The sequence below is a fragment of the Thamnophis elegans genome, chromosome 4 (assembly GCF_009769535.1).
Source record: "Thamnophis elegans isolate rThaEle1 chromosome 4, rThaEle1.pri, whole genome shotgun sequence".
Taxonomy (NCBI): domain Eukaryota; kingdom Metazoa; phylum Chordata; class Lepidosauria; order Squamata; family Colubridae; genus Thamnophis; species Thamnophis elegans.
In genome coordinates, this window is record NC_045544.1 from 74,784,181 (window position 1) to 74,797,034 (window position 12,854).

General features: G+C 36.4%; 1 protein-coding gene across 1 annotated transcript in view; it reads left to right on the forward strand.

Annotated features, from left to right (window-relative positions):
* The first annotated feature begins 1,665 nt into the window (after window positions 1-1,665).
* Window positions 1,666-12,854, forward strand: part of VIT (vitrin) — a 32,383-nt gene continuing 21,194 nt past the window's right edge. The window contains exons 1-5 of the mRNA XM_032216047.1: window positions 1,666-1,699; window positions 1,996-2,061; window positions 4,102-4,258; window positions 5,514-5,647; window positions 9,831-9,905. Coding sequence (XP_032071938.1) covers window positions 1,666-1,699; window positions 1,996-2,061; window positions 4,102-4,258; window positions 5,514-5,647; window positions 9,831-9,905 — 466 coding nt within the window. The remainder of the gene's footprint in view (window positions 1,700-1,995; window positions 2,062-4,101; window positions 4,259-5,513; window positions 5,648-9,830; window positions 9,906-12,854) is intronic.

Sequence of the window (12,854 nt, forward strand, 5' to 3'; positions counted from 1 at the left end):
CTCTCTTCATCCCATCATGGTATAACTAGTGGCTACGTTTGCATGTCACACAGTCATAATCTAGACTGCAAAAGTCAGGCAAATCACTAGTTGCTGAAAACACTCTTGGCCAACATCTTGTGATCCCCCAGGTTTCATTGGGTCATATACGGTAGCCGTAATCTAATCTGATTTGTTTGACTTTGGCTTGGTGTTTGTACACATCCCATCAGTTGTAACTTGTTCTGCTAATCCAGATGCTTTCTTTTCCAAATACCATCATCTGGCATGCATATCTGGTCCTTGGCATAAAGGAATGTCATGTTTTCAAAAGCAAAGTGGAAAATAAGAGCAAAGCCAACGAGATGGAGAGAAATTCTGTTCAAAGCAGGCATAGGATCTAGGTAGAGACCAGTTAGCTGATTAACATTCCAGACGTTTTTTCCCAGCCTATAAAATATTCAGCTGACTTTATTCTACACTCATATCTGTTTCTTCTTCCTGGCCTGATTTTTATTAAATCTCCCTCCCCCTTTTCTCTTCTATCTCTATTTTTTTCTCCTGCCTCTCTTTTTATCAGCTTTCCCCCAATTGTCTTCTTGTCCTTCCTTTATTTTCTGGTCTCTTAACCCACCTTTTTGGAAAACATAAACTTCAGAAAGAAGTTTCCACATCATTGTCTGGCTTTGGCCATTAAATATATGCTTTTTTCCTTGTCTTTCTCTCGCTTCTTACTTCTGTATCCTGCAGAGCACTGGGTAAGTACAGTCGGTTCCATTGAAAAGTATTCTGATCCAAAGGCTTGCTTGTAATACATAGACTAGCAAAAAGTAAATCTAAATGCTTGAAACTTGTCTACTTCATTGGATTATTGGGACCAATGGGTGACATGGTGTTTCCAAAATCTCATTGTGATAAGCAAGTACATGTGAACAAGTCTGGCTGAAAATGGTGTGGAAATGAGGTCCAATTAATTTAAATGACATTAGTTGGGTCAGGAAATTATAGGAATTAAAAGGCAAACTGCTTTTTTAAAAAGTATAATTATGAGGGTAGTGGACAAGGACCTCAAAGAGCCCATTCTTAGCCCTGTAAGCCACTGAGTAACTCCTCAGATCAATCAGTTGTTGAGGGAAATTGAAGGACAGAACATTGTGTACACTGGCTTGAGAACATAATATATATTGGCTTTGGTTGTACAGGAAAGGTGGGATAAAACTTGGCCAAAACTCCTGAGGACCCTGGCAATAGCAGGTTATCTAGACATGTTTCAGTCAAGGTTCAGACTGGGATTCACTATGGGATTAGTGGTTCTGGGTGCCGTCCATTAAGTAGTGTCATTTTACAGGATCTAGGAAGTATGTCTTCTTAATGATGGTTCATGTCTGTGGAATGATTTGAAGCGTTTCCATCCTTTCGACTTTTTACAAACTGCCTAAGATCTCATTAGTCTTCTAGGTTCTGAACCAGGCTGGGCATTGGCTGCGTGGCTTTGTTTTCTAATCAACTGCCTTCTTTTTCTCCTCAATATTTTGTCGAATCTGTAAACCCCTCCCCCCTGATGTGCTGTGCAATTGGGTAACTTCAAAACTGAAGCAAGCAAATAAATAAATAAAATTCTTTTTAAAATTGATTTCTGTTTTACAGTGAATTCTATTAGAATTCTAAGGCCCAGTTTCTCTCAGCATGAAGAGAATAACAGCAGTTGCAGTAGTCTTTGGTAAGTGCATCGTATTTTTTAATCTCGGCTTTATTTGTTACCCCATAATTTTAGGTAAAATTAAATCAGGCAGATAAATCAGAGAGTCTCTGAAAATTTGTAATTAAAGTAGTAACATCAGAAAATGTGAAAATCAAACATTAAAAAACCTGAGACAATGACAACATTACTAGAAAATCTTATTATTTCACTTAGAGAATTGAAAGAGAGCTATAAATAATCCCAGAATATCATTCAGCCCATGAATTTTTAATAGGTATTGTACATTTTTTTTATACTTATCTATTTTGTCTTAGTTTTGCTGCTGATTTGTGTGTATGCTACTAAGGAAACTACAAAGAGGAACAGGAAATCCAAACAATGTAAGTAAACAAAACGATGTAAATGTACTGTATAATCTCAGTTTAGACTCTCCATTATGTCTTTTGTGAAGATATTGGAACACTGTCTCCAAGAATACACATTCTGTAGAAATGATGTAGTTTCCAATATCTTCCATTAACAGTAATCATAATTCTCACTTAAGCTATTCCCACTTAAACTGTTTCCCACCCCAGTCCAGATTTTGATTTTGTTTCTAATGCATCATTTATTCTGAAACTCTTTTCGTGTGCCAGATGCTTCTTGTTGCTCCCTTCAGAGTAAATAATATTATTTTGCGTTCAGGAAAGATGTAATAATTATGAGCAAAATAAAGACAAATGACAGTATGAGGCTGGGCAAGGGATGGGAGAAGAAATTTTATCTTCAAATTTAAAGTACAACAGCACCATTCACTAAAGGTAATCTTCAACATATGATGACAATTGGGACCAGAATCTTGGTCACTAAGCAATTCAATTGTTAAATTAGTCATCATGTGACTGAACCCAATTTTACAACCAGTTGTTAAGCAAATGCTGTGGTCATTAAGTGAATCACATGGTTTTTAAACATATCCGACTTCCCTAATTGAGTTTGCTTGGAAAATGTATTGGAACCACAAAGGTTTTACTTACCATTGGTAGAATAAAGCCATTACTGATGCAGTGAATATTCAAGGGCCCATCTATTAACAATGATGCATATAGAAAATTTCAGTTTGTAATGAGAGTTGTACATGGCAAAAAGCATGAATTAATGTATAAAATGAAAGAAGACAAATGGCTGCTAAGAAAAGGAAGAAGGATGTAATATAAAGTGGCCTGATCTTGTGCATGGAGTCAATACACATATGCATAGAACTGGTGGTTTAATTATGAAGCAATGCTAGGCTGGAAGTAATGCCAAATGTAGGAAATGGAATGTTATTTCTGGCAACTCCTAAACTGTCAGCACATCTGAAAGAGGAAAGGGTAAAAATCATCTCAACTTTTCTTATCTATATAAGTATCAACATTAGAAAGACTATAAATCACATAGGCCCTAATCTATGTGCCAAACTAATTAGTCTACAGGCAGTTATTCAACATTATATTTGGAAAGATAAAAATAGAACATCTTCTGCATGTAGTGATGCAGTCATAATTTAATGGCAGAACATATGATTTGCATCTCAAAGATCTCATGTTCAATCTCAACATCCCTAGCTAGATTGGAAAAACCATTGCCAGAAATCATGGAACCAGGGTTTAACATTTTCAGGTGCTGAATTGTGCAGTGGTATAGGCTTAAAATCATCATCAGCAGCAACATTCCTGAACTCTGGCAAGTTTGCTAAATCTTTCAAAATTCCATCAATTGAGTATCTTTGCTAGAGAGGAGTTAGAGAAGTTACAGAGAACTGGTAAAGAGAAGTTGGGTTCCAACACCAATCCAAACACTTGGAAAACTAAACTGATCCAGCTTGGATCCTGAATATCTTCTGCCCATTAGTGTTTTCACTTGAAAATTTGAAAAATTGTTTATATGAAGACTTTGCTCATATTTCTGTAATAATCTAGAGCATAGAATCTTCCAGATATGCTTGGATGACAATTCTTTTGAATTTCTAAGCTAATAGCATGAAATTTTGGGAGTTGAAATCCCAATGTATCTGAAAAGCTAAAAGATCTGAATAATTTATACCAAATTGCTAGATTACAGCAATTATATATGGAATTAAATGCATAATTCAAATATTATTGTTTTGATGTGAAATCAATAATATGGATATGATTATTACTTTATTCCAATGAATAGTAGGCAATTTGGAACTGGGGTGTGAAAGAGTAAACTCCTTGGAGATATCCAGCAGTTGGCAGTTTTATTTATTTATTTTTTCATTTTTAAAGATTAAGGATTCAGTGCTGAATATGTGAATATTTTAAAACTGGCATAAAAGCACATGAATAATAGACCCAATTGCTAGCACTTCTTTGTTTTCTGCAAAGCTTTTGTGTCAGATTATACTAAAGCATAACATTTAACTTTTATCTTCACAGCTGTTCCACAGATTGAGTGTGCCATCAAAGCTGCAAAGATCATCAACCCAGAATTTATTGCTAAGTGTCCCTTGGGATGTCAGGATGTTAAATATCGGGTTTATGGCACTGATATCTATGCCTCTTTTTCCAGTGTTTGTGCTGCTGCTATTCACAGGTTAGCAGAATTGATCTTTAATTCAAAATAGCATCCAAAATCAAAAAGAAAAATATCAGCATGCTCAACACTAGCAATAAATGTAAGAGTCAAAACAGGATGTGTTTCTTTTTTCCTCACCAAAAATTTTGTATAACTCCCAAAAGATAGGAAAAATAAGATTAGGAAATAAAAGGTAGCCTATAGTCAAATCTATAAAAACAATGATTGTGAGTAGGGTTCAGGTTTGTGTATCCTAATGTATATTTAGAAGATGGGAAATAGGTCTTCTTTAATTCAACTTAATGAGCAAAAGGGCAACTTTTGCAAAATGTTTTAAAGGGTATGGATTTATGAGGGAAATAATTGTAGATCTGAGAAAATTGCAGAGATAAGAATAGATCAATGATATTTCCCCATGTTTATACTGGGAAATGATAATAGACCCTTCCCTCTGGGATAGGATCAACCAGAACTTTTTGGAAATGCCAGGATAGAAGATATCTTTTAGAAAACCACAGAATCATCTTTTTATACATTAGGCTTAACTTATCTAAATGTCTACTAATACGTAGAACAGAGAGTTTCATTTTGATATATTCTGACTGTAGAATTATTCTTAGGCTTAGAATTATCAAGTACTTTGTCATATGGATTCAGGTTTGAACAATGGAGTTAATAAGCAATTCGGTGCACTTGAAAGAAGGACAAACCCAGTTCAAAAAAAACAATCTTAGAATCATGTGGAGGCTGTCTGAAAAATCATATGTGCCATAGCAATCTAGAACACCATGATGTCACTCCCTGATTTCAATGAAGACCTACAGAAGCTTTTGAAGATGATGTAATAATGTTCCACACAGTGGTGAGTTCCTACCGGTTTGGACCAGTTCGGCCGAACCAGTAAAAGTTTGGCGGCCTGGGTTGCTGAAACTGACAGCAACCCAGGCCTGCTACGCTCCCAAACCAATTCTCCCAGTGGCACTTATGATGCCGCCATCTTGTTTTTGCTTCTGCGCATGCGCAGAGCAATTTTTATTGTACTGCGCATGCGTACACAGCGTACATGAAGCACGTGTGTCCGCACGGCACTTCCCTGAATGAACCGGCAGTAGTGGCTGCCAGAACCCACAACTGGTTCCACATAAAGGAAAGGGCTGGAAACAGGTCTTCCAAGTGGACTGAATTTATATGTATTGAGCTTGTAATTCAATGATCACTTTGAGCTCTGGTAAGTTAACAATGTACTCATGTCATTAATATGTTATTTTGACAGTGGAATTATTGACAACTCTGGAGGAAAAGTCTTAGTTCAAAAAGTTGCTGGTCAATCTGGGTACAAGGGTAGTTTTTCCAATGGAATCCGTTCACTTTCATTACCACGATGGAGGGAATCTTTCATACTTTCAGGTAAATTTCTTCCTTCCTTTCCCCTTCCTCTTTCTATATGTCATTTCTCAATATTTAAAAAACATAAGAAACTCTGAGAAACTCTGATGTGAAAGGTAGCAATTAAATGCTACACAGTAATCACTCAAGAATGAATGTAATTGTTTTTCCCTTTTATGACATTTTAGAAAGATTAGGGCCATGAGATTCATTTTTAAACCTCTTTTCAATTCACCTCTAACCACTACTAACAACAGGATAGGGTATTCTTGTTTTAAGGATTGCAGTATATCTGTATTCATATCCCTAATCAAATGTTTCCAGCAAAGAGATGGAGTGCTGAAGTTGGGAAGGTGGAGAAGACAGAGAATATTCTTTTTTTCACTGTGGAGAAAGGGAATAGTTATGTAGATATCTCAGGGATGCCTGCTTGGTTCTCATTATAATTTATAGTTATAAATTATAGTTATAATAGTAAAAGCAAATACAAAGTGGAAAAATATAGAATAAAAAGAAATAGCAGAAGGTGCAGAAAAGAGGAAAAAAGAAAAAAGAGAAAAGAAAGGAAATAGCAATATAGTAAAGAATCTATATATGATTTTTCAACTTTTTCACACAAATATAAATAATTTTAGTAACTTATCATCTTTTCTTAAACTAGAATAAACAATTTTTTCTTTTATTATTCCATCTCTTATCTATAAACAAATCTACAAATCACCATTATTTCAGTCCAAAAGCCCATTAAGGGTTATCAGAGGGTTACCAAAGATAACAAAATATCTATTTTAACCTTGATAAAATAAACCAACTTTATATTCATTCCCTTTGTTTCTAATCTTCATTCAAATAATTTCATAGAACATAATTTCTTTTTCTTTTTTCTTATTCCTTCTAATCAGAGTCTGAAAAATTTTAACAACCCTCTTTGTAAATCCATTGTGGAAAAAAAACCCAAGGTTGTTCTCTTGGCTTGTTTTTAACTAATTAATTAATTGACTCTTTTAATTATTAAAGTATTAGCTGGTTTCTTTGCTTCATTTGTATAACATCTTTTTCCATGCCATTTAAAAATCCACTTTCAATTCAGTCCCAATCTTATCAGGTAGCACTTGTTCTTCTTCCATAACAACTTTTGAACATAGTCTATTTATAGAGGCAGACACTATTATAACTAACTTCTGAGTATATTATTCAAAACACCCTTCAATATGTCCAACGTTAGAATATTTTGTTTCATAATTGTAAATCTAGTTTAAATATACTTCTCCTTTAATTGAAATCTTTAGTTTCTTCTAACACCAATAGTGTCCAATTTTTAAAATCTGTTTTTTTTAAATCAAAACAAAAGCATTTTCCCACAGAAAAATAATCTTTGTAATTAATTCCAAAATCTTATTTCTAATTTATCTAGATCCTAGTTCATTTTTATCTTTCTAAAATCAGACTTTTAGTCACACTTTTACTTGAGCGATTTTCCTTTTATTTGGAAAAAAGATAAATTTGTAGTAGAAATGTGTTCCACTAAGGATTGAAGGAAATACCTATTTAGGTTTATGTTAGACCCTGGATTTGGGTTTGAATATGCCAGATCATAGTAAAGATAAAATAACTTATAATAAGCTATGATGATAAATCATAGCATTGGCATAGCATATCATCCACATCAAATCTGTGGCTGAGCTTTCTTAAACACACAAATTGGGAGTTAAATTAAGACTGTCTGAGCTCAGTATTCAAGACAAAACATTTCCAAATATTAAGCCTAACTTTGGAGATGATGAGTGCCTTCCAGATGAGTTTAGAAAATTGAAACAAGCATGTGACTATTTTTAGTTTCCATATTAAAAAAAAGCAAAACAAAAAAAATATAGTGCAGTGGGCACACTTTTCTTAGCAGCTTCTTTAGTAAACTGTCTCCAGCAAATTGACTTTTATTTTTGGCTCTCTCGTGATAATAACAGATGGCTAAAAGAATATAAAAACATTACGTAACCACCACTTTAGAAAATGAGAAAGTCAATAAAACAGCTTCCATTCAAATATACCGATAGGATCTCGTCAAGAGGTAGGGGGCAGCAAATCAGTGTGGTTGATGAATATTTAGTAGGTCCATAGATCTATATTATCTATGATGATGATGAAGATATATGATGATTATGTTATCCAATGTGTGTGTGTGTCTGTTTCTGTGTCTGTGTGTCTGTGTCTATGTGTAGACATACAGTAGATATAGACCACATTTAATTAATATCTATCAAGATCTATAGCTATACATAATATATATGATCAAAATGAGAGAATTGAAGAAAATAATGCAAAGAAACCAATTGAAACAGCTGAAAAAGTAGGATGTTAAAGCCTTTGCTTTTAGTCATTAAATTCCGTAAAGCTACATTTATTGAGGGAGAACCAGAAAACCAAATGAAAATGCACAAGAAAAGTCACATTAATATTCCTAAAATAGTTCCCCCATTGTTATTTAAGTTAATAGAAAGTTATTAATATAAAGTTATTAATTTGTGGAAATATGGGAGATCCAAGGGACCATGTGTTTTTATAGAGGTTTTATTCTGATTGGGGGAGGGGTTAATATTTTGTGGGAACCCCAGGTTTGTGTTAGAATTAGGACTGCTTTGTAGGTCTTTTAAAATAAATAAATAAAAATATATAATTCAATAACAAATATCACAATATGGGACCGATTGAGAATTTTCATTTTGTGATTTTTTTAAAAGGCACTTGAAAACAAATTCAGTGACTAAAAGCTTTCCATTCTAAATACTCTAACTTTGCAACTTTAAGCCTGGAGGACTTCAACTTCTAGAATTCCCCAGCCAGCAAAGCTGGCAAAGCCAGGTTTTGATACCCTTCTGGAAGGCCAAAAAGGAGGGGAAATTTCTCACCTCCAGTGGTAGAATGTTCCACAGGAATGGGGCCACAGTAGAAAAAGCTCTTCTCCTTGACCTTGCTTACTTCAATTCCTTAGGGCTATGATCTCAGGAATCATGGTGTCCATGAGGAAAGTCAGGTGGAATAACTGCCCCCTTGTGTAAATGGTGCCTGTGGTGTAATTGGTGTCAACCAGACTGTAAGTCCATAATTATAGCAATAGCCCATTATAGCAATAGCACTTAGACTTATACCGTATATACTCGAGTATAGGCCGACCCGAATATAAGCCGAGGCACCTAATTTTACCACAAAAAACTGGAAAAGTTATTGACTCGAGTATAAGCCTAGGGTGGGAAATGCAGCAGCTACCGGTAAATTTCAAAAATAAAAATAGATACCAATAATGTTTTTGAATATTTATTTCAAAGAAAAACAGTAAACTAGCGGTGTATTCAATGAAATACTTCACTCACCTCATGATGCTGATGTCCCGCTGTGATGATGATGTCCCGTGCAGCCGCGGGAGCGATGTCCCGCCTCCTATGACACACGGCACAGTGATTCCTATTATTGGATCACTGTACCAGAGGAGGTGGGACATCGCTATGTGGCTGCTTGCCATAACAAGGAGGAGGTGGGACATCGTTGCAGAGCGGCAGGAGGGGGAGGAAGGGGAATCGTAAGACAGCCCTGCATTATATTAGAACGTGAGGAGGGGGGATGGTGCGGTGTGCGCTGCGCGGCAAACTGACACAGAGGGAGGGGAAACTCACGGGCGCCGGGCCATTCACGAGCGTCACCCAGCGGCATGGCCCCGCCCCTTTTTCTCCTCCATTTCGGGCAAATTTTTCACTGACTCGAGTATAAGCCGAGGCGGCTTTTTTCAGCCCAAAAAGTGGGCTGAAAAACTCGGCTTATACTTGAGTATATACGGTATACCGTTTTACAACCTCCCTAAGTGGTTTTCAGAGTCAGCATGTTGCCCCAACAATTTGGGTCCTCATTTTACCCACCTCAGAAGGATGGAAGGCTGAGTCAACCTTAAGCCTGGTAAGATTTGAACTGCCAAATTGAGGGCAGGCAGCAGGCAGCAGAAGTAGCCTGCAGTACTGCACTCTAACCATATCGCTACCGTGGCTATGACATAATCATATGTGACATCATTGAATACAAGTGTCCAGTCCTTGATATACCATGCATAGGTGATGCAGCCCTCAATTTCCTACCTGCTGGCTTAAAATTGTAGGTGCTTTTATGATCATATGATAAATTATTCATTGACTGAAGCTTTCGGATTTTTTTTTTTTAGAAGGCAAACCCAAAAGAGGTGTGCAGTACCCATCAACTCTGACCTATTCGTCTTCTGAAAGCACAGTCACTAAAGGCAAGTGATGGATTTTCTGCTAGAGGTTGTATTATTGTTTTTGAGCAGGATCAATTTGTAACCATGCTAATTTATACAACTATAATATTATGTTTCTTTAATGCCCTTTTCTGTATTCATCACTTAACATGGCTTAAGAAAGTTTTTTTTAAAAAAAAAATTGTGCAATGAATAACTGATTAGAATTTATGCCCTGAGAAATAAAATTCAAGGATTTATGTTGCTCTGCCTCTCCTCATACCTTACAACTGCAAATGTAGGGTCAGCATCTTACTCTCAACATCAAGGCCTGGACCCTACTCATGTGGCAAAGATACAAGATCTCGTTTCTAGGAATGTGCTTTTAATAATTTTGTGGCTTCAAGGATACCCTATGTCAATGATGATTAACCTTTTTGTCATCATGTGCGCTACCTGCCTGTGTGCCCCCCCATGCATGTATGACCCCCATGCTTCCCGGCACCCCACGCATGCATTCTGCCTGCCCCTCTCCCATTTTTGGCTTCCAGGTTGGGGCAGGAGACTTTCCAGACCCCAAACAAGATGCAAGACCCCAAAATGCAATGTGAGGGCTCCCCCATGCATGTGTCCCATCCCCCACACATGCACACATGTTTATCTTGCACGTGTCATGCCCCCTGCGCACGCACGGCACAGATCTGAAGACCAGCTGGCCAGCGGGAGGCATGCACACTGGAGCTGGGCTGGGGCAACAGCTGCCATGACCTCAGAGAGGACTCTGTGTGCCACCAGTGGCACGTGTGCCATAGGTTCGCCATCAAAGCCTTATGTTAACCTTTTGGATTTATTTTTTTCGTTATCAAATATAATGCAATCCATTTTGCATTTGGAATCTTCTGCTAGCATATCTGTATGTTCCAACTATTTGTGATCAGTATTTTGTACATGTCATTTTGTGGTTCTTGATCTTTGGATGTTGGAATGCTAGAGACCAGGGATTTGTTATATCATTTTAGCTTTGGAGCTAATACTGTTAAATTATTGTTTGGATCCTTTCCAATGGCTTCTGCTTTTAAGGTGAGTTTTCTATGATGCTTTGAAGTAAAATTTAATGCATGGTCTTCAGGCACCAACAATCTTCATTGTGATGATACTATTCTCATTTATATCTGCAGTGCAAGTGTTTGAGATACTGTATTTTTGACACTGTTATACAACTTTTCTGGGCTGCCTTTTTTCATCCAAGTGAATTTTTTTTCAAAAGACCTTTTTTGACAATTTATCCAACTAATGTCTATGACATCAATTGGATAAAGATCAAGGCTTCTTATAAATAAAAACTGAAGCATTTTAAATTTTGTATTAAAAACCTACATTTCAGCACTTTTTTGAAACCCCACCAAGCTTGGCCAATAATTCCAGAATTCACATTTATTAAAAGTAATGACAAGCTCCTAATAACTGCACTGGGGAAATGTGCCCCTTCTGACATTATTATGATTAGTTGTCAGCCAGACATTTAGACTGGATTTGGCATGTTTAGCCACATGTATATCCACTATGGAGTTTTCCCAAGGACCTGAAATAGACAAACATACTTTTTTTTTATTGTGTTAAGGGTATCAATGATATAAGTTGTTCTAAGTAAAACCGTTTCTTGCAATTGACTGGTAGTGATTTTGTCAATGCCAATTGTATTCAAATGATGCTCCAGATGTTTTGGAATTGCAACTAAGGTGCCTACTACTATTGATACCATATTTGCTTTCTTTTGCCATAGTCATTCTAGTTCTTGCGATGATGATGATGATGATGATGATGATGATGATGATTATGTTCTAATTCCTACTTCAGTCCGCCATATAATAAACTTAAAGCTTCTTTCACATAATAACTGCATTGAATGACTGCACCTTTGTGAAACCGCAAGATTCTATTTTTAAGTAATATGTGCTGCTAATCAAAAATTGATTTTATCACTGCTCTGAGATTTTCAGTTCAGTTCAGAGTGTCTGCCCTTTTGCGGTACTGTAGAATAATGTTACTCCATTTCTAATTCTTTTTTTGCCAGAGGCTGACACACAATTCGTTCAATGTCATAACAACTTTTAAATGAAGGGTTTGGGTATAAAATAAAAGATACTTTTCCAGCCTATTTTAAAAGAAATAAGTACATTTTTGTCAGAGATAGAGAACCAGTTTAAGAAAGTGATAAGGTATCAGGGTAGAAACCAGGAGACTGTAAGTTTTATTCCCACTCTAGGTGCAACGCCAACTGGGTGACCTTGAGCCTGTCACATTATCTCAGCCCTAGGAAACAGGCAATGGCAAATCACTTCTGAAAAACTTGCTGTGAAAACTGCAGGGACTTGTCCAGGCAATCTCTGAGAATTGAATATTTTTCAATTTTTCAAAGGAATTTTAAAAACTCAGATGCATCTAGTATTTTAACTAACTCAGATATTGTACATTTGCCTGGATTAATATGATTTTTTCTACCCTGTTTCCTCCAAAATAAGACCTCCCTGGATAATAAGCCCAATCGGGCTTTGGAGTGCATGTGCTAAAATAAGCCCTCCCCCCAAAAAATAAGCCTACCTGGAATATATTACAACACAGCAGCAGCCATGAGGTGACCACGCTCACCTCCTCCTGCACCTCAAAAATAATAAGACCTCCCCGAAAATAAGGCCAAGTGCTTATTTCATGGGTCAAAAGAAAATAAGACCCTGTCTTATTTTGGGGAAAACACAGTAGTACAAGTGGATCCCTGTAAGCCTGCTACATCAGATTCCTCAAATGTTCTCCCCAGCTGCACTGATGATCAAGAGGTGTTTGGGGAAGAATATCAGTGGTTGAAATGGGGATCTACGTATCTAACTCACATTAGTATTATTTCTTTAATCAAACAGCTTGAAATATTCCATATTCCACTAAGGATCTACTTGTCATGTAGAGTAGGCAAATTTTGGCTTTTCTTGGGTCTTT